This window comes from Carex rostrata, chromosome 2 (genome assembly GCF_964058835.1).
Source record: "Carex rostrata chromosome 2, lpCarRost1.2, whole genome shotgun sequence".
Lineage (NCBI taxonomy): Eukaryota > Viridiplantae > Streptophyta > Magnoliopsida > Poales > Cyperaceae > Carex > Carex rostrata.
Genome location: NC_135919.1, coordinates 15912243 through 15931031, shown reverse-complemented (window position 1 = coordinate 15931031; position 18789 = coordinate 15912243). Strand labels below are relative to the sequence as shown.

The 18789-nt window shown below is 31.7% G+C and overlaps 1 protein-coding gene and 1 long non-coding RNA gene across 3 annotated transcripts; both read left to right on the top strand.

Moving 5' to 3' along the window:
• The first annotated feature begins 11291 nt into the window (after positions 1–11291).
• LOC144545438 (pfkB-like carbohydrate kinase family protein) lies at positions 11292–15717 on the top strand. 2 transcript variants are annotated; one of them, XM_078294018.1, is made up of 11 exons: positions 11292–11558; positions 11647–11723; positions 12083–12192; positions 12730–12844; positions 13247–13309; positions 13716–13879; positions 14152–14213; positions 14377–14443; positions 14719–14784; positions 14892–15017; positions 15534–15717. In XM_078294018.1, the coding sequence occupies exons 1-11, from the start codon at positions 11303–11305 to the stop codon at positions 15559–15561; spliced, it is 1134 nt and encodes a 377-aa protein (XP_078150144.1). In that variant the 5' UTR covers positions 11292–11302; the 3' UTR covers positions 15562–15717. The 2 variants fall into 2 exon arrangements, with proteins under 2 accessions (XP_078150144.1, XP_078150150.1); XM_078294024.1 differs by lacking the exon at positions 11647–11723 and having other exon boundaries at positions 12060–12192.
• Positions 15718–15791: 74 nt separating this feature from the next.
• On the top strand, positions 15792–17354 carry LOC144566927 (uncharacterized). Its single transcript, XR_013515309.1, has 3 exons — positions 15792–16314; positions 16647–16724; positions 17085–17354. It is a non-coding gene; the product is annotated as an uncharacterized LOC144566927 (long non-coding RNA).
• The last annotated feature ends 1435 nt before the right edge of the window (positions 17355–18789 follow it).

Below are 18789 nucleotides of genomic sequence, written 5' to 3'. Positions count from 1 at the left end.
TACTCCTGTTTGTACCTTGATGTCATCAGCATATTATTATCGGGGGTAATTTCAAATAAATGTATTTTCGAAAATCACACACACATATGAATTTGTTACGGACATATTTATGAATCTATGATTTTCTAATAGAGAAGTTGTCTCATGATCTATAATAAGAAGATTTTCATGAATTGTTGCCCCTTTAGATATAATTTCAATTTTAATATCGAAGTTACTTCATTTAATTTAAAAAATTACATCTCTCTACAATAATTATTTTGCAAGACAAGTGATAAAATTTACAGAAGATATTTATTGTTGTACCATAAATGATCCTATAATTTTGACCAATATGTATTTGCTACTTCTTCAGTTTTATTTAAACCTTCTAATTATTAAACAATGTCATCAACAACTATAAGGCAAAGGAAACTAAACCAAAAAATATCAATTGTTTCACAATTAATCTAATGTAATGAACATTAATTTAAATAAATTTTATTTTTTAATTTCTAACAATACTTTAGTCTTTCAAAAGTAATATTTTATTAAATTCTCTAACACTAATAATAAAGAACATTTAAAGGTAGGGAGTACAAAAAATAATCATATATGAATATATGATATATTCCCATATTCTAACATTTAATACCAGTGATTGCTTAGCTGCGTCATGATGTCATCACTAACAAATGGGGGAGCCACTTTGGTGTCCCAAGTGCGCCATGTTAGTGTGTTGATCCTGGAAATGATTTAGGTGGGAGGAGGGTTCAAATGCCACTATGTTTTTTTTGCTTTCATCGTGCATCCATCTCTCTCCATCATTTTCAAAATTCAAACAGTCGATTCGAACCGCTCAACCTAACCTCCATACTAAAATATGTTTGGAGACCAAATTTTATATTTTTAAAAATTTTTTTACTATTTTTTTAGATAGGTACAAAATCAGTAAATCTGAACCATCTAAAAACAGTATTTTTGTATCTATCTAAAAAAATAGTAAAAAAATTCTTAAAAATATAAAATTTGGTCTCCAAACATATTTTAGTATGGAGGTTAGATTGAGCGGTTCGGATCGACTGTTTGAACTTTGAAAATGATGGAGAGAGATGGAGGCACAAAAAAATAGAGGCATTTGAACCCATCTCTTTAGGTGGATATACATGGAAGGAGGAAGGGGACGTGACGTGGACGGCACAAGCAGGACACGTGGAAACCTGATCTGGCTCGTGGAATTACCGATTTTTGGACTGTTCCAGAAATTTACAGAAAAAAAAAACAGAGAGAAATGAAAAGAGAAAAAGTTTCAATTCTATACTTCCCTGAAATGACGATTTTGCCCCTAACGAAAATTCTTCATGTGGTTGCAATTAATTGCAGCAGGGAAAATCCGTTTTTATTTAATTTTAAAATAGCAGGGAAATTTTGTGATTCGTTAGTGAACCGATGGGACAAGTGAGAGACATTAATTTTAACACGGACCCACGTGGTCATAACTGTAGATCGTTAGCTGTACAGACAAAAGAACAAATAAAGAAGAAATAAACAAAGTAATCTCAGCACATATATATGGCTTTTATTTTGTACAGGAGGTTTCTGATTGGTTTTCAGTTTTTTTTTTATGCATTCCGATGTAATGTTGAATTCCAGTCTAACTGATATGTGTTTAATGATCGCTAACTGCAAGTACATGTGACATGATTTAGCTTATTGTTTTTTTTTATTCATTTTTCAATTGTATTTTTGGAGTTATTTATTAGAAATTAAATGGGGCACAGATTGATGAAAGCTGTCTACATCATAGATATGAAAAAAGAATTATTTTGTTTATTTTGTCTTTTTCCTGGGAGCTTTGGATCTAGTTGGAAATGGTTAGAAGCTTGATTTTTCAGAAATCAATGCTTGAAAAATGATGCCTGTTTTGTGAATCTTTCATAATAAGCAACGGTTTTATTGAAGGAATGCCCAATTATTGATTCGACAATAAGAGAAAATTGAGGAAAAATGGGCCCATTTATGACTATCATTTATGATTTTAGTACTCGTGATAGATTTCAGAATAATTTCAATTGATTAAGTTCTTCCTTCTAGTCGACTCGATCGACTACATGCATGTAGAGACATGTTACTAATGCATGTATATAGATATTTAGTTATCTTATAGTAAATTTGTTGCACTTGAATGCATTCATCGACAATGCATATATATATATATGTGTGTGTGTGTGTGTGTGTGTGTGTGTGTGTGTGATTGTGTATTTTGACATTAATTAAGGGTTTCAATGGGTAAGTTCGGATCATGTCAATATTATTTTTTTTTTTTTCTCTGACTCGACCCACCATTTCATTTAACCGTTGGTTAGATCTGAATCACCCGTTCGGATCGGGCTAAAAGTTAACATTCATACATTAACTAGTTACAAATATCATTCTCGTAAACATTTAACTAGTTTCTTTTAACATGATTGGTCATCATTCTATACTTTCTTACGATTACCTGTTACGTCTTGAAAAAAATATATAGCTGTACAAGTGTTTAATAGAATTATAAAAATGTTAAAATAAATTGCTAGTGTACGTCTATCCAAAAATATATTATTAAAAATGTTAAATATTAAAAATTAACATGCCGTCACACATGCATTAAAGGTAGTTAACTAATTGTTTATAAAATATTATACATGTTAAAATTAACAAACTAATTATGGAATATAACTAGAGATGGAAGCTCAAAAAATTGACTCAACACATTTCCTTCTATTAATAATTATACTTATTGTGAGTTCACTGGATTAGTGTTGTAAAAAACATCCGTTTATGCCGATTAATCGGCCGTTGAGTCGTTGGCGGTGACTAAACCGTCATGAATTTTTCTAACTAATTGACTGATTATTTCTGATTATGACTGATTATTCTCAATTATTTTCAATTAATTGCTTGATAATACTCTATCCGTCCATCAATCATATACTATTATTTACAACACTGCACTAGATTAAGAAAAGTACATGCAGGACACTAAAAGTTTCATCGATAAAAGATAGGAAGAGAGATCTTTTTCGAAAGGAAAAGTACGGAAGTAATTGCACCGGTCAATATTTTCAAGCTAGAAACAAGATAAGATGATAAGAGGAGAAATTAATACGGAGAAAGCATGCAGGTGGTAGTGCATGGATCGTTAGTTGTTATTAGTTGATAAGACCGCATTGACTATGAAAAAGAGACCTCCATCGAGTTCTTCGTGTTTTTGGCTTTTGGGGAAAAAAAAACGACGATTCTAAGGACAGCGCCAGTGACTATTAATTATTATTAGGAAATAATAGGATTTGATATTTTTCATTTCCGAAAGACCAGTTAATAAAATAGACCATACAATAAGTATAAAGACGATATTAAAAAAAATGCAAATGTACGTTCAATTATGCATGCAAACTTTTGCAATATATATCATCGAATTTTCGCTCTGCGGACATTTGGAGGGTAGTTTGGGAGATGCTTTGGAGATAACTATAGAGAATGATGGTGGACTTCTCAACTAAATTTAACATGCGTGTCCAATTAATGAACCATCACTTTTGTGTCCGTTTGAATTTTCAGACTTTCGATCTTGCAGGAAAAGATTATATAAAAGAATTACTTTTGTGTCCGTTGCAATTTTCTTATTTTGCATGTTGATTTTTTTAAGTTACATATAAGATAACTTGATCAATTAAAAATGATATATTGCTGGTCATATATGCACCACAAAAGGTAACATATTTTTATTGTGTAAGAAATATAAAGACAAATGCCATAAAATTAATTAGCATTAACGTTGGGTTATGAGTAAGCATTCACGATAACGGATAGGTCAACCGTTCAATATTTGTATATTTTTTAGAGGCATTTACACATTTTGAACTTTTTAAATGATATGCTTCTAAAATTTTGACAATAAATTAAATTATGTTCAGTAAAACAATACAATAAAAAAAAATAGTGATACAATTTTTTTCATCAGTCTCTTTATCAATTACTTCACGTACCAAACATGACTTTAACAGGTGTTTACATAACATATATTAGGAGTTAATTGGGACAAGATATCATACAATATATCATTTTGATATTTCCTTTTTGGAAATTTCTAGAAGATGCGATTTTTTTTTTTTTTTATTTGAAGAAGCGATTTGTAGTTTTAATTGGGCCTTCAATGTAATTTCCACAAATAATTGTGCCTTCAAATCACTGTAAATATTATTTTTCTGTAAATATTTATATATAGAGAGAGATGGGCTACGGTACTTTGCGAAGTAAAACGAGTGTTTTACTTCACGTTTATATCTTTAATTTTAAAGTTCAAAATGTCGATCCGAACCGTTCAAGTTCATCTCCATATTAAATTGTGCTTGGAGACCAAATTTTACAATTTTTAGAATTTTTTTACTATGGTGTGTTGATCCGAACCGTTCAAGTTGATTACTTATATAGAGTACGTAGTAAGGCTTGGGTGCTATGGATAGCATAAGGTCATTTGTGCTACAATCTTAAAAATCTATCGATAAACTTCAAACTTCGATTTAAGTAGCTCAGTAAATTAGTTATATAATGAACTTGTAGAATATCAATTTTTACTGTTTTTGAATTTTTTTTTTACTATTTATTATGATTTATGAAAGATGACAAATTATGACTTTAAAATAATACAAAATTGTAAATATTTTAGGTCATTTTTTGTCATCTTTCATAAATCATAAAAAATAGTAAAAAAATTTCAAAAAAAAGTAAAAATTAGTATTCTACAAATTCCAATTTATTGAGCTACTTAAATCGAAGTTTTAAGTTTATACAATAAGTTTTTGAGGCCGTAGCATGGATGACCTTATGCAATCTATAGCACTCAAGCGTTACACTATATATATAGTAAGGCTACGCTACTTCGCGAATTAAAAATGGTGTTTTAATTCCATCCCTAACCATATTTTAGTATATATATTATGTTGAACGGTTCGGATGGACAATTTGAAAATGAAGATATAGAATATGAGGTATGATGAGATATGAAAGGCATGAGATATTGGAACCCTCCTCTATATATAATTATATATATATAGTTGAAAAAAAAGGTGATTTTCAAAAATTCTAAAAAAACAGTAAAAAGTTTCCAAAAAATATAAAATTTAGTTTCCAAGCACAATTTAATATGGAAATCAACTTGAACTGTTCAGATCAACGTTTTGAACTTTGATATTGAAGATATAGATGTGAAATAAAACTGTAAAACACTTGCTTTACTTGGCGAAGCACCGTAGCCCAACTCTCTCTCTCTCTCTCTCTCTCTATATATATATATATATATATATATATAAGCAAAACTAGGATTTGATGTGCTCACCAAGAGGGGTTGGTGAGCAGCACACCTTCAAAAGGCTATCGGAAAACTAGGGTGTGATGTGCTCACCAAGAGGGGTTGGTGAGCACACCTTCAAAAGGCTATCGAACTGACTTCCAACGACGAATCCAAACTGTTAAAATCCATGTACTTCGTGAGTGATGCATGTACATACAAATTTTTTTAAGTTTTGAATTTATTTAGTACATGATCAAGTGGTAAAAAACTGATGAAAAATGAATACATAAAATAATTTTAAATTTAAAATACTTATAAAATGTTCATTGTTTTGAGTGCTTGATCATGTGCTAAATGAATTCGAAACTTTAATAAATTTGCATATACGTACATCACTTGCGAAATACATGAATTTTAACAGTTCGAATTCGTCATTAAAAGTCAATCCAATAATCTTTTAAAAATATACTCACTTGATGAACCCATCACACTCTAATTTTACTATCTATATGTATAATCAATTATCGTCTGTTGTGTGTCGGAGAGGTGATATAGCAACAAAACAAAGGTTAAAAAGCTGCCTGTCTCGGGGCAATGTTGGATCTCCAAAATCCAAACGATCCATTGAATCTGCTCAGAGTAATAATTTGGTACGAAGTGTCAGCACGTGATGAACACATGCCTAGATGAACACAATTGAAATTCTCCATAGAGTCATCAAATTTCACCGCAGATTGAACAAATAAAATACGAAAGTTATCAGGTTGGATTGATGTTAAGTTCGAGGTCTGCTTCAATTCGTTCTTAAATTTTAAATTCGATTCATTCTATCTTTGCTACCCGGCCTGAATATTAAGTGATGAGGTCTTATTATCATTTATTTATTTTTAATAAAAAAAACTTAGTAATCATTGAGTTATTAAATTTTTAATTTTATAGTTTAAAAACTCTGTTTTAATTCAATTTCATAATTTTATTTCCATCTCAGTATATGTATACACATAAATGAGTGAGAAATATTTTATTATTATTGAAATAAAAACATATAACCAATGTTTTAAAATGCGATTTTGTTCATACATGCGGAAGCCCACTACATACCGCATAAGCGGTATGCGGACGCATATGTGGATTTTCATGCGAATTTATATATGTGGATTTTAAAATAAAAATTCACACACACACACACACACACAGATATATATATATATATATATATATATATTCATGTTCATATAGTTGAATTTATTTTCACATAACCAGCATGAAGTGTGCCTTATTGTATATAAAAAATACAATAATTTGGGATGGGATGATAAAACTCTGCATAATACATATGAATTTTTAATTACATGCGTTGCATATTACGTTTTTAATTCACATACTCAGACCGCATATGCGGCCGCATGCTCAAAACTGCATGAGAGGGACTGCATGGCATTCTAAGCACAACTGCCGACTGCATAAGCATATGCGGTCCATGCGGCCGCATTTTAAAACACTGCATATAACATAATTTAATTCTCATTCGCATGTATTTCAATTATTGATAATATATTTCAATACAGCGAGAGGGAGAGAGACTTACATGTAGGGTTGATAAAAAAAGCTCGTAATCCGTGATTTGACTGAATTCGATTCAAAAAAAGTTTACAATTAATTCGTTTGATTGAAATTTGTTTTGAAACGAATCAAACCAGTTCAGTTCGAAATTGGTTTCGAACTCGAACTTGAACCGGGTCTGGCTCGGTTCGAAATTGTTTCACGAACAGTTCAGTAGCGACTATCGTTAGTTTGCTACCCCTCTCTCGCAAATTCACATCCTCTGAGATATCTCATATTTTGCGTGATTTTTGGAAAATCTCAACGTTCAAATACGTTTTGCACGAATCTCAAAGCTCAAATAATACAAGCCTCTGTGCTACTGGATATGTCGGTCACGCAAAATATAAGATATCTCAGAGATACACACTCCTCCACTCTCACTCTCGCTCACTCTTCTCCCTCGTTGTCAAGCTATGAAAGCAATATCAAAGGGACCGAAATAAAATTCTAATTTTGACACGGCCGCATTCCCAGAGAAGGAAAAAGAAAAGAGAAAAAAAAAAGGGGGCCTCAGTCTCTAGAAGGGACTCCCTTTTTGGGGCTGCAGTTAGGAAACGTGATCAATAAAAAGAGATCCGTAGTATGGGGATGCTGCCATGACATTTTTTAAATTTTCATTAAAAGATGATTATTTGATTTATATATATATATTTTTAGTATGATATTTTTAAAAATTTCGGTCAAAGGAATGGTGATTCCCCTTCGATTCATCTCAAATCGAACTAGTTCAAAAGACGTTAGTTTTTAAGGGTGTAAACAAAACTATCCGACTAAATCTGAATCAGATCCAAATTCGAATAAGCAGAACAAATAATTGCATGTCCAGATTCGAATCTGGATATCTATTGGATAAGAAGAAAATATCTGAATCAAAAAACAGATAATACCGTAGACCCATAAACGGAGCGGATATTTGAACTGATCCGGATGCTAAAGCTCTTCACAGTTTTTTGAACCGAAGCTATATATAATCGTTCCAACTTTATGTATATTTTTGGCATAATTTTCTATGTACTCCTCAAACAAACGTGTGCAGTTTCTTATTTACCTCAAGAGATTTTGAGAGTATTAAAACTCTTTCTTATTTAATCCTCATATAATTAATCTCATACTAATTCTAATTAAATTATTAAAAGACCTTAGTTTACCGCTACTTAATAATTATAAAGTTAAAACTATTCACTTGATGCTGACACAATAATGTTAATAGTGAAATTTTTACTAAATTTATTTTTTCAGATTTAGTATACGTTTGGTAAAAATATAGGATTCAACGCTCATATTCGATTACGTAATTGATGCTGAAATTTTCTTTACTGTTTTTTTTTTTTTCTTTTCAAACTGGTATTTTGACTTTGTAATTATAAATTAAGGATAAACTAAGGTTTTTTTAGTAATTTAATTAGAGTTATATCCGAGATTAATTACGTGATGGGTAAATAAAAAAGAGTGGGAATAGTTAAAGGATAAATAAGAAAGTATCACAAAAGTTGAAGAAAAAATAAGAGAAATTGAAATTTTTAGAAATAAATAAGAAACTACACACAATAGTATGAAGGATATTTTAAAAAATTATCTATTGTATATTTTAGGGGGTTGGAACAGAGGTAGTTTGTAGGATGATAGTTGGAGTTCAGATCTAGTGAAGTAACTTAATCTTTGAGTTTTAAATCGGACTGTTCGATTCGAATATGAGATAATCTATCGGAAGTGGAGTGCACGTATTCCGAAACATGAACTAGGGTGCTCTTAAGCTCACCAAAGTGTTTGGTGAGCTTAACTCTAAAACCCATCAAATCGATTTCAAATGACGAATCCGAACCGTTGAAATCCGCCTACTTTACATGTGATGCGTCTACATATGAAATTTTTAAACATTTGAATTAATTTAGTATAAAGTCAAGTGGTCAAAAAACGTTCAAAAAATGAATGCACCAAAATTAATTTATTAACCTTCTAATTTTGACCGATTGACTTTATACTAAACTAATTCGAATGTTTATAAACTCAGAAAACTTAAATTTTTTCTTCTCCGTCATTTTTAGCTGATAATCAAGCACCAGCAAAATATTGTGTTTTTACAGATTGGCCTCTTCACTGTGTTGGTAGTTTTCATCTAAAGATTGTAGTGAGTTTTTTTTTTCAATTACTATCATATTTTAGGTTGTAAAATAAAAAATGATATCAACGGTTGATTTAACAATTTATAAAATCAAGTTCAGTTACTCTACCAAAATCCTACACCTGTAGATTAATTTGAAACCAAATGACCTATATTTATTTATATATTTAATAATTTATTTATTTTTTGAATATAAAATCTCTGTTTCTCATGTAAATTTTGTTGCATGAGATATTTTCCTTCTTTGTACTAAATGCCAAAGAAACATAAATAGTGAAATCTATCATTATAGAACAAAATAATGAACGAACACTGACCACCTTGAAATCATTTATTTACTTGTCATACTGTGCAAAATGAGTATTAGTTGGGTATACCACTTTTTCATAAACCTATCTTGGGCAGAGACCGGACCAAGGCCCCGGTCTTGAGTTGGGTAAATTTTGGGACTGAACCGTCCCTCCGGTCTTGTGCCTAGTGGGATCTTCTGCGGCGCAGTCCACACTTCCGCAACCCTTCCGCAATAAAATGAATAAAAATAGGGAGACCGGAGGGCTCCTCCGGTCTTGAGAAAAGTATAATATTGAGACCGGAGGGCTCCTCCGGTTCTTCTGGTTTTTAAAAAAAAAAAAAAAAGCAATCATGCTGGATTAGTAAAAAATTATTTTCTTAATTATGGTTACAAAAAAATTCCATTTCCCTTGCGGGTAAAGATATTGACGGAGTAGTGTTTGTCTCAGCAACGCACAGACAACAAAGTCAAAACCCCGCTTCATTAAGTAGAAACTACTCCGTCAATATATTATTTTTTTTATAAATCATAATTAATTAAATTAATTTTAGTAAAGTAGCATAATTACTTTTTTTTTCTTTTACAAAAACTATAAGGACCGAATAGCCTATTTCATCTCCAAATTTTACTTTTTTTCTTGTTATATATATATATTTTATAAATATCCTTCTTCTCCCTCCAAAAAAATATTAACATGCAAATCCAATAAAATATTAACATGCATGTTATGTAAACTCAATTAAATATTAACATTCATTCTATTACTCTACATTATTCTACAATTACACTACAAAAATCTAAATTACACTAAAAAAATTAAATCATTCAACAATTGATTTATACTACATGCAATAAGCTAAATTACTCTACATGCAAACTAAAAATTTATACAATTAATAATTACACTACATAAACTTAAAATTCCACGAAAAAATTAAATCATTCAACAATGAATTTATACTACATGCAAAAAAGCCAAATTACTCTACATGCAAACTAAAAAGTTATACAATCAATAATTACACTACAAAAACCTAAATTATACTAAACAAAATACCAGTCGTTGTATGTCTACCGTTGATAGAAAACTTAAATTGAATTTTTGAGACACTAAGCGATGTATTTTTGCAATTTTGATGCTTTTGATGCTCGAGGGTTCCCCCTGAGCAAAATCCGGATCCGTCTTGTCCCTCCCTTTCTGAATTGTGCTCATACGCGCAAATACGATTTTTCTAGCCAAAGTTATGATTGTTTAAAGTTTTTTCAAAAAACAATGATGCTTCTGTGCAAAAACACCGATAACACACCGATGCTTTATGCCCGGCTTAACGACGGCATAACTGCATTGATGTTTCATTGCCAAAATATCGATGACGCACCCATGCTCTCTAAATGTTCATAACTTTAAAATGCATTTACTATTTATTGTGTGTGTTTGCTTATTTTTTAATGGATTATGTTTTCATTTATTATTCAAAGATCATTGAAATTATCTATGATTATTCAATATATGTATTTTAAATTTGATAATTTGTATTTTAAGTTGGATATTAGTAAAAATATTGGTAAATTACTCTACATGCAAACTAAAAAAAATTACAATTAATAATTACACTATAAAAACTTAAATTACACTAAAAAAAACCTAAATCATAGTTAAAAAAAAAATCATGGGAACGAATAACCTATTCGGTCCCAAGAAAAATACGTTTCTACACACATGGTCACATCAAAAAGTTCAAAATAAAGAGAGTTCGAATTTCCAATTTGGTTCAGAAAAAAATAAAATTTGAAGACTGAATTGGAGATTCAGTCCTTATGATTTTTGTAAAAAAATAAATAAATAATCACACTGCTTTGTTAAAATTAATTTAATTAATTATGGTTTATAAAAAAAATTCCAATATATTTACTAAACTCCAGATGTCGAAATTTATAATTTTTTTTTTTTTTTAAAAAGTCGGATTTTCGAATGAAGATAAACGGTGGGTTTGACGTGGCAGGAAGAATAGAGAAGTACATGTGGCTTTCTTCTCCTTCGTGCGCTGTGCTCAGGAGGCAGCTCTTCTTGATCCGAACTCTCGGCCCTTCGTACACTTCGCGAACCTCTTACTCCCAAATGGAGAGAGCGCACTGTTCGTCGATCTCCACGCCCGAGGCCGACGCTGAAGGCGTCATCCGAAGGATAACTCCAGTTCTCGATCGAACTCGCTACAAAGGCCAAGCAGGTACTCTTATTTCATCATTGTTCTCCTCCTTTACAGCTAAAATTTGATTACTGGAGTTCTTAGCTTGGAGTTACTGTTGCATTTGTAGGTAGGATTGCAATTATAGGTGGATGCCGCGAGTACACGGGTGCTCCCTATTTTACTGCTATATCCGCCTTAAAAATTGTTAGTTATTTCTTGAGCTCAAGGTCTACTGTTTTTGTTCAGGTTGTTATATATTATGTTGAACAACTGAGGTAATTTGAGAGCAACATGGGTTGACACCTATCTAAGACACAATTGCAAAATTCAGGATAAATTGAAGCTTAATGCTGAGGGTTAATCCAGGTTTGAAATAATGGCTTGTGGTTCTGAACTTCTGATACATGTTGTTCATGTGTAACAGTGAACATTGGTAATAGTTATGTAGTAGCTAAAATTTCAGCTTACTGTATATAAATGAAGGCCTTTATTCTCAATTTTGTAAAGCTAACACTTTGTACTGCATATTACTGAGATCAGGAGGTTTTGATGGTGTGATGCAGGGTGCAGATCTGTCACATGTGTTTTGTACAAAAGATGCTGCAACAGTAATAAAAAGTTATAGCCCTGAGTTGATCGTACACCCAATTTTAGAAGAGTCGTACAGCATAAGGTAATAAACTAATAAAGTTCACAGATTTCTTCTTCTTTTCTTTATGGTCAAGTAACACCTTTTGAAGCAAAAAAAAAAAAAAAAAAAAGTAACACCTAAGATTTTTCAAACCATCCACATAGCAGTTACATGCCAGCCTTGTATTTTCAAAATTCAGACCAAAGAGAAGATAATAGAATAGGACCAATTAAAATTCAAAAGGGAACAATGGAGAACTTAAAAAAGCGACCAATATAAACTCTGATACAATCTAGGGTAGACAGGCTAAGTCTGGTTACATTTAGGATCACTGTAGGCTTGGGATTATTGTTTACTTAACTGAAGAATGAGGCTTTATATTTGATAAATTTGAAGTATGCTGCTGAACTCGTTGGTACTGATTTGGGCTCGTTCAATTTGAAACACTGTATCTGTGCAAAAGCTGGTCATTTAACATACAAATCCCAGTACTGTACTAGCCAGGTTCAGTATATAAGTATGTATTGCCTGAGATTGATCCTTGATCTGCACTAATCATAGACCTTCAAATTATTCCAGGGAAGATGAAAGAGAAACTGTATCTTATAAGATTCTCACAGAAATCAGAAAGTGGTTGGAAAGGTTTGACTGCATAGTTGTCGGGCCAGGGCTCGGGAGAGACCCATTTCTCCTTGTATGCTGTTGCATTATTTATTCGAAAAAATATGCACCAATACAAACTTGATGTGCTATCTTTACACAAATTGTGTTTTCTATGCTACTTTTCTGATAACTTTTTTGTGAGTTCTTGTACAATCTGTGGTCCTATCCGAAAGATTGACTGCTGAAATTGGCCAAAACTATTTAAAAATGGAAGTTCTTTTTTATGAGTTAAGAAGAACAATAATAATTGCAATTATACAACAGTAATATATTATTCTGATTTTGTTCTTGGCTATGAAAAGAGTAAATATGTAATTGCACTTGTATTATGTCTATTATTACTGTTTTATTATTATGGTTCTTACTTTCTTTTCTCATAGTTATAAATAAATGAACCAAAGTGCAATTCAGTCTTTTGTTGTTTTGGTTTTAGAATTGCATCAGCGACATCATGAGGCATGCAAGGCAGTTGAATATACCAACTGTAATTGATGCAGTAAGACTATTCCTTAAGCTATAGGACAATATTACATTTAGTTTGCTAAAATATGTATCCAATTTCAGATAAAAAGTTGAGATAATGACAGATTTTTGTGCGATTGCAATATTGTATGTTATTACTACTTCCACAAATGTATTAAAATGTGGAAGTTAAACCTCAATGACACCTTGGTTGTACAATTGAGCCGTAAGTTAGCCCAACTTTTCCTTATTGAACTTTAACCATCTTTTTTATTAATGCAATTATGCCATAATTTACCTTGAATTTGAAATTATTAAATTTAGTCGGTTGAGCCTCAAATTATCTTGCTATAGTTAGCATGCTAATATTTTTGTTCATAAATATGTATTAGTATATTCATGTATTATATACAAAATGAAAAACTGTGCATGATTTGTAGGATGGGCTATTTCTTGTGACAAACAACATTGACCTGGTGAAAGACAATTCTCTGGCAATATTGACACCAAACAAAATGGAGTATAAACGCTTATTGGAGAAAATTCTAAATTCTGATGTTAGCGAGGACAACCCATCTGAGCAACTGCGCCTTCTTTCTCAAAAGTGGTTTTTATTTCCTACCTGCAATTTTGTTATATTCAGAAAGACCCCTTAATAGCAGGCTTAATGATTGAGTTTTGTTGCAAGTGTTCTTTTTTTTATGAATTATTGGAAAACAGGGCATGGATAAGTTTCATCCCTTGCGTCAAAAGTTCTTTTACAAAATCAAACCACAAGAGTAATCCAACTAGATTTGACTTTGTCATTTGTTCTTATTTGTTTAATATTTTTATTTATTCCTTCTGTTTCTGTTTCTGTTCCTGTTAATTTAATAGAATTGGAGGGGTCACTATTTTGCGAAAAGGAAAAGAGGATCTTATCAGCGATGCTGAAACAGGTATTGCCATATTAATTACTATTACTGTGAGATCAATGATTAAGGTTTAGGGTAACTAATAAACTGTTTTATCCATTTCTTAGTTCATTTGATATCTAAAACATGAAAGCTTGCTTCATCTAAATTGAGATTTGACGTGAAAATTGAATGTACTTTTTTCAAGTTACCAAGGTGAGCACATTTGGATCCCCTAGGCGCTGTGGAGGTCAAGGCGATATACTCTCTGGAAGGTTTGTGGAATGCTCCCCTCCCCTCTTCCATCCTAAGAGAAAAAATAATTAATAAAATAAGTCCCTCCTCCCTGGTATTTGTCAGGTGGGCTAAAGCACACTCAAATCTAAAAAAAAGTTGATCCTGAAAAGAAACAAGTTTAGAGTTCACTCATTTAATGAAGAGATGGGGGCTGATGTTCCTTTTGACAAATAGTCACTTTGGTTTATTATTGTCCTGTTCAATATTAATAGAGTTTTATTATATAATATTTTGATGTTCCTCGATGCTCCAGTGTTGCTGTATTCACATCTTGGGCGCGGAATTATGTCATGTCTAGCATGCCATCATCTGAAAAGAGGTTCTTGTTCTTCAGTATTACATTTGAATTGACCAAAAAATTATGTTCCCAGCTTTCCCTTTTGTGCCCCCAGATAATTGCTGAATTGTTCTGCATAAATTTACCAGTTTAAATCCCTTGATTCTTGGTTGCGTGGCGGGTTCAATTCTTCTCAGAAAAGCAGCAACCGCAGCTTTTGCGAGCAAAAAGCGTGCCACTCTGACAACTGACATAATCGAGTTTTTGGGCAATAGGTAAAAAATTTAAGATGTTTTTGCTAAATTTTAGTAAATCTGAATAATGTCTTTTGCAAATAACACCCATGAGTGCACCATTGCATGAACATTATTATTTAATATACAGCACACAATCATGATAACGGGCAACAGAATTGGACTTTTGGCCCTTAGTCTTGAACCCACCTTCTCATTAAAATATGCCAAGGTCGAATTATAATTGAACTAAAAATGAGATTTAAGGTACTGGGATGTTGGTTTTGGTAAATCCAATTAAAATGATATTTTGCTTTCATGATGTTACAGAACTAGTTTTTTTTTAGCTCTTTCTTACGGTTGTACATTTATTAATTTATGAACTTCTGTTAACTTTCTGTATAGCCATGCAAAAATTAAAACATCATTACTTACAATAGCTCTAACAGTTTTCATCTGGGCCTGTCTATACAAATAAGAAAAGGATTTTAAAGTATAAATTGATAAACTTACATTTTAATTCATTGTTGTTTCATTTGTTGTATGAAATTATTCCAGCTTGGAGGAGATAAGTCCAGCTGATTAAAGTGCCTTTTCCAAATTATAGTTTTCAAATAGATGTGTTTTGTAGGATTTGTAGTTATCAGTTTCTTGTTTTTGTTTTCCGAGTTGAGGATTTTGTATAATAATGTACCATAAAAGGAAATGTTATATGACAAAGTTTAATTTTGCTAGTGTAATACTATTAAATATTGAGAAAAGGTTTCTGTCCACTGCCTTTTGTCCACCATCTGTCCACAACTAATGAATTTTATCTAATTCTAACGGATTTTAACGGTCCGACAACTACTTAATAAACCTCCCTTTCTTCATTAAGGCGATTTAATCGTCAAATTCCTAACGACTTTCTAAATCGTCTCCTCTTTCTATATTTGCTTTCTCTCTCTCCTGTTAGCAAGATTCTAAATCAGAGCTCCCTCATTCTCAATCCTCGCTCAAGCTATCTTTAATGGCGGATATGATTATCGAGCTACCATGGTCTGATCCCCAAACAGATAGGCATCGCTCTTCTCTTCGTTATTCTCCATCTCGATCTCCCTCGATCGAACAAACCTCGTCCCCAAATTCTACCTCCTCTCGATGTGCACTGTCAAACTTTCGTTGTCTACCGCCGGAGACATAATGAGTCTTGGCAAAGCGATCTACTCCGTTGGATTCGTGATCAGGAAGACAGATCAGGCCATCGATCGGCTCGGATGTCGCCTCCAGCTATCTACTCTCTTGTGACCTAATTTCACTTACCGGTCGGAGGTCCTCGCGTGGCGATCGTCGATGTCAGGTACAAAATCTCAAAATCCTAGTTATTGATCTCTTCTTCTCTGATTCTGACCTACTCGAATTTTCAAACAAAAAGTCTGGTTCAATATCAACAGGGAAGTACCTCCACCAGTGGCATCTGCGACTTGAGAAAAACATACCTTTCCCACTCTTCAATTTGGTCGGCCATCAATTTCTTCCCAAAGTTAACCATCGTGACTTGCTGATACTGAAATATGATATAAGTTAAAAAGTTCAGACAATTTTGAACTTTACGGCAATCATTTTGTCAGATTGAGTAAAGCCTAGTTCTGAATTGTTGTGGAAACTTATCATAATTGCTCATTGCTGTAGGGTGAAAAAAGAAAAGAGATGATCGGATCGGATCAGAAGAATAATTTGGATCGGCCGTAACGGCAAAATTCAAATCTAGTAAGTTATTTCTGTTGAATTTGTTGTTTTCGTTGTATGCAGTAACAGATCTAGCATTTCAAATGAAATCTGGAGGAAAGAGATGATAGAGGCGATATGGAGTATTGATATGTTAATTTTATTGTATTGCCCCGTTAATTTTACAGTATTCATCTTGTCATTTTACAGTATTCATCTTGTGAAAATCTGGAGGAAATAGATGATAGAGAGACGATATGGAGTATTAATCTGTTAATTTTACAGTATTGCCTTGTTAATTTTACAGTATTCATCTTGTCATTTTACAGTATTCATCTTGTGGAAATCTAGAAGAAAGAGATGATTTGTTAATTTTACAGTTTTTATCTTGTAATTTTACAGTATTCATCTTGTGAAAATCTGGAGGAAAGAGATGATAGAGAGGCTTCTTACTCATCCGAACAATGAACACAAGAGGTTTCTAATGTAAAAGTTATTTGTCCATAGTTTTTTTGTTGCTATTATGTTATTCTGAATGTTGCGGTGAATATTTTTATCTTGTGTTGAACAGATGTTGTTTGTGGTGAACATATGTTGTTTTGTGGTGAACAGATTTTTTGTGTGATGATGAATGTATGTATAGATTTAGCAATTTTAGAGTATACATGGTATTATTTTATGGTTTATATTTTGTAATTTTACAGTATACATGATTCTTTGTAGGTTGTAGTTTAAACTGAAATGTAGCATTTGTTACATTTTATCTTACAGTATAGATGGTATTATTTTATGGTTTAGTTTTAGAAATTTTACAGTATACAAGATTCAATTGAAAATTTACAGTATTATGTGAAAATTTTACGGTATACAAGATTCAATTTTACAGTATACAATATTCGATTGAAAATTTTATTGTATACAAGATTCAATTTTCCAGTATACAAGATTTAATTTTACAGTATACAAGATTTAATTTTACAGTATACAAGATTCAACCCAGTGCAGACGCTAATAATTAACTCTAACTGCCAATAACTTCCTATAACTGTAATTTCCGAAAGTACAGTTTGAAAGTACATTTATTTTGTCCTGTTGTGCAAGTTGCAATCTTTTTCTAACTATCATGGGACCACTTCAAATAGTTGCTGAATGTTTTGTGATTAACTGATATATTTTATGTGATATATTGTATAATTATACAGCATGTAGAAGTAATTTTACAGTATTCGCGCAAGTCAAAGCTGTGGACAAATGGTGGACAAAAGGCTGTGGACAATTAGACGCTTCCTTAAATATTACACTAAACTTAATGGAGGTGCAATGGTTATATCCCAAATTTGTTTATCTTGTGATTATCGTAAACAATAGCAGCCAGATCTGATTCTTGGGCTGAGATATTAAACCTGGGCCTACAACCGCCTAATTTTGTCAGAACGTTGGTTTGTAGCAGTATTGTAAAATCGACCGTTTAGCCTGACTAATCAAGTAGTTATTGGCGGTGATCAAATCATTATAAATAATTGTATGATTTTACGTTTACATTGTCAATTAGTTGGTTATTTTTACTATTCTTTTTTTCTATATTTTTTTGATATACTTTGTCTTGTTTTATCTAATTTTTTAAATAATAATTTTATAACATTTTAATAATTAATAATGAAATTAAGTTAAGATAATTTTTTTGATAAGTTTGATGCGTTAAATTAATTATTTTTAATAATTATAAGTATATATACATAATTTTAATGAAAATGCAAAATTATCTTTTAATTAGCTGAATATTGATTAATTGCTTCATGGTATTTCATTAGTCTGATAAATGCATATTATTATTTACAATACTGATTTGTAATGTTATTGCACGCAATTCTAAATTTGATTTTTTCGAGCATGAGCATTTATCAGTTAGCTATTGGTATTTTTTAAACTTTCTTTTGGAATTTACCATAAGCTATGTGCATTATCTTTGACCCGCACAGCCGCACAGGACATTAATTATTTAATTAGTGAAGACCCTCGCGGGTGTTAAGCCCAATATTTAATTTTGTAGTTGTTTGGCAAACTTTCTTAAGCTTCTTTAAGATTAAAGAAGGCTTTTTTAGCTTTT

Bases quoted from the DNA above. Each gene is read 5' to 3' on its own strand.
- LOC144545438 (XM_078294018.1), top strand. From the start codon at position 11,303: ATGAAGATAAACGGTGGGTTTGACGTGGCAGGAAGAATAGAGAAGTAC. The intron at 13,880-14,151 runs GTGGTTTTTATT...TTAATTTAATAG, and splicing joins CTGCGCCTTCTTTCTCAAAA to AATTGGAGGGGTCACTATTT. The intron at 14,214-14,376 runs GTATTGCCATAT...ACTTTTTTCAAG, and splicing joins TATCAGCGATGCTGAAACAG to TTACCAAGGTGAGCACATTT.